The sequence below is a fragment of the Vicia villosa genome, linkage group LG2 (assembly GCF_029867415.1).
Source record: "Vicia villosa cultivar HV-30 ecotype Madison, WI linkage group LG2, Vvil1.0, whole genome shotgun sequence".
NCBI classification, from domain to species: domain Eukaryota; kingdom Viridiplantae; phylum Streptophyta; class Magnoliopsida; order Fabales; family Fabaceae; genus Vicia; species Vicia villosa.
In genome coordinates, this window is record NC_081181.1 from 56,632,897 (window position 1) to 56,635,262 (window position 2,366).

Sequence of the window (2,366 nt, forward strand, 5' to 3'; positions counted from 1 at the left end):
ACAGAGGGCATACACGCACCTCCGATATTTCCGCTCAGGAAACCTGGCAGTCTCCTAGTTGGGCTTGGGGACCCAACCCAATAGCGAGATCATGGCCCAGCGCTGGGGGCTATATATACCCTCTTTGATTAGAGGGTCAGGTATTCAATTCTTACTCACTCTTAGCTAGTACTTGCGCTCCTTTGCTCGTCAACTTACTTTGGCATTGGAGTACCTTGCAGGTACACCCCCCTTCTCACTTCACGAAGACCCAGCATCCGAGCAGGCCTTGACGACTCTTCTGATCAGGTACGATCAGTGGCGCCGTCTGTGGGAACAAGCTCCCCCTTCTTTAAAGAAACAAAGATCAAAGCTAATCCATCCTTCGATCGTCATGGCCGGCAACAACAACAACACCGTCCTCGTCCCGACCCCCGATCCTTTCCGTCTCACGGAAATGATCGAGGAATCCAACCCGGCTCTGCATCGACGGGGAGGACGACGGCGCTCTGCTGAAGGGAATGGGAGGTCAGGTCATGAGACCCCCCAATCCATCAGAAGACCACCGCCTCAGCACGTCGAGCAGGCTCAGAATGACGAGGCCGAGCAGCTCCAACCTCAAAATAACGGAGAGGAAACAGCTCGGAACGATCGGAACGCCGAGTTGATCCAAACCCAGCCTGAACAACCGCTGACTCGCGTCCAACACGAGACTGACCACAGGGACGGGCAGACTGCCTCCTCCTCCACCCGTTCCCTTGAGAGACCGAGAACTCACCATCGGCAGACTCGGGATGCTACAGATGCCCGTGGGGAAACCGACCCCTCAACCCTCGTCATCCTCAAAGAGCTGCAGCGGACCAACCGCCTCATCCGACTCCAGGGCGAACGGATTGAGAAACTGGAGAAGAGGCATCGTCATCGTTCTCCCCCGCGGAGGCACCGTCGATCGCGTTCCTCCTCTTCGCGCTCCCCGCCTAGGAAGACTCGGCGACGCTCACCATCCTCCTCTCGATCTCCACCGAAAAGATCCCGCCGCCAAAGGTCCTACTCGCGCTCCCCTCTACGAAAGAGCAAGAAAAATCGGAGGCCTGAGCCCACAGAGGAGGAGAGCCCTTCTCCTGACAGAGAGGAAAGAAGGCTCGCTAGGAAAGGGAGGAAGCCTCGCAAGGAGGAACCCGCCCGGCGTAACACACGCTCGATCTCTCCGGGCGCCAGCGACGAGGAGGAATTCCGCAGCCCCTTATCCGAAAGCATCAGAAGGGCCCGCCTTCCCCGAGGAATGGAAAAACCCCCGACTTTGGATGCGTACGACGGGACTACAGATCCCGACGATCACATCAGGAACCTGGAGGCCGTCATGGAGTATCACGCCGTCCACGGCTCCATCAAATGTCGGATCTTCCCGACCACACTCCGGAAGGGGGCAATGACCTGGTACAGGAATCTCCCTCCTAACTCCATCACGTCTTGGACCGAGCTCAAGGAACTCTTTCTGAGTCACTTCACTGCTTCCCGCCGTCAACCGAAATCAGAGGCAAACCTCGAAGCTGTAGTCCAAGGGACCAACGAGCCTCTCCGAGACTACCTCGACAGATTCAACAAGGAGGCCGTCCAAGTGGAGACGACCGACTACATGAAAAGGTATCTCCTCGAGCGAGGGCTCCTCCCCGACAGCGAATTCAGGAAAGCGATAAAGATCGAAAAAATGCGATCTATGAACGCCATCTTGAAAAGGGCGCAGGCTTTCATCTCCTTCGAGGAGGGCGAAGCGGCCGCAGTCAAAGCATCAAGGGGAAATGGCGTTACTCGGAGCTCGAGCCAAGACCCGTCCGCCGCGCCCCGAGCAAACGAGAGAAAGAGGGACGACAGGTCCCGCGACACAAAGGAGCGCAGAGGGCCAGCAGGGCGCTTCAACGACTATACCCCCTGAAAGTTTCACGGGAGAAGATCCTGGCCAAGTGCATAAACGCCGAGTTCAGAAACTCCAACATCAGGCCCCCGAAGCCGAATCCCTCCCGGCCGGGGACCGACAAGTCCAAATACTGCAAGTATCACAAGAGCCACGGGCACCTGACGGACGAGTGCATACACCTGAAGGACGCCATCGAGACACTGATCAAAGAGGGTCACCTTTCTAAGTACACAAAGAGAGGAGACCCTCCCAGAAGGAATGACCGTCGGAGCTCCGACGAGGGCAACTCACCGAATGCCAGGCCGCTGCAGGTGGCGTTATCCGTCACCCGACCAGAAGACTTCATACCCTCGGTCGGAGTGACATCTGCCCTCAGCGTCTGGGAAGGGTTCCCGACAGCAATGCTGATATCCAACGGCGGGGACCCTGGCTCCCTCACAATCGGCTCCGTGAAAAGGAAGTTCGACGAGTT

At 57.4% G+C, this 2,366-nt stretch overlaps 1 protein-coding gene across 1 annotated transcript; it reads left to right on the forward strand.

The window, feature by feature from the left end:
* Positions 1–373: 373 nt before the first annotated feature.
* On the forward strand, positions 374–1,912 carry LOC131649101 (uncharacterized). Its single transcript, XM_058918846.1, has one exon. The coding sequence runs from the start codon at positions 374–376 to the stop codon at positions 1,910–1,912; it is 1,539 nt and encodes a 512-aa protein (XP_058774829.1).
* The last annotated feature ends 454 nt before the right edge of the window (positions 1,913–2,366 follow it).

Coding starts and splice junctions, on each gene's coding strand:
- LOC131649101 (XM_058918846.1), top strand. CDS start 374: ATGGCCGGCAACAACAACAACACCGTCCTCGTCCCGACCCCCGATCCT.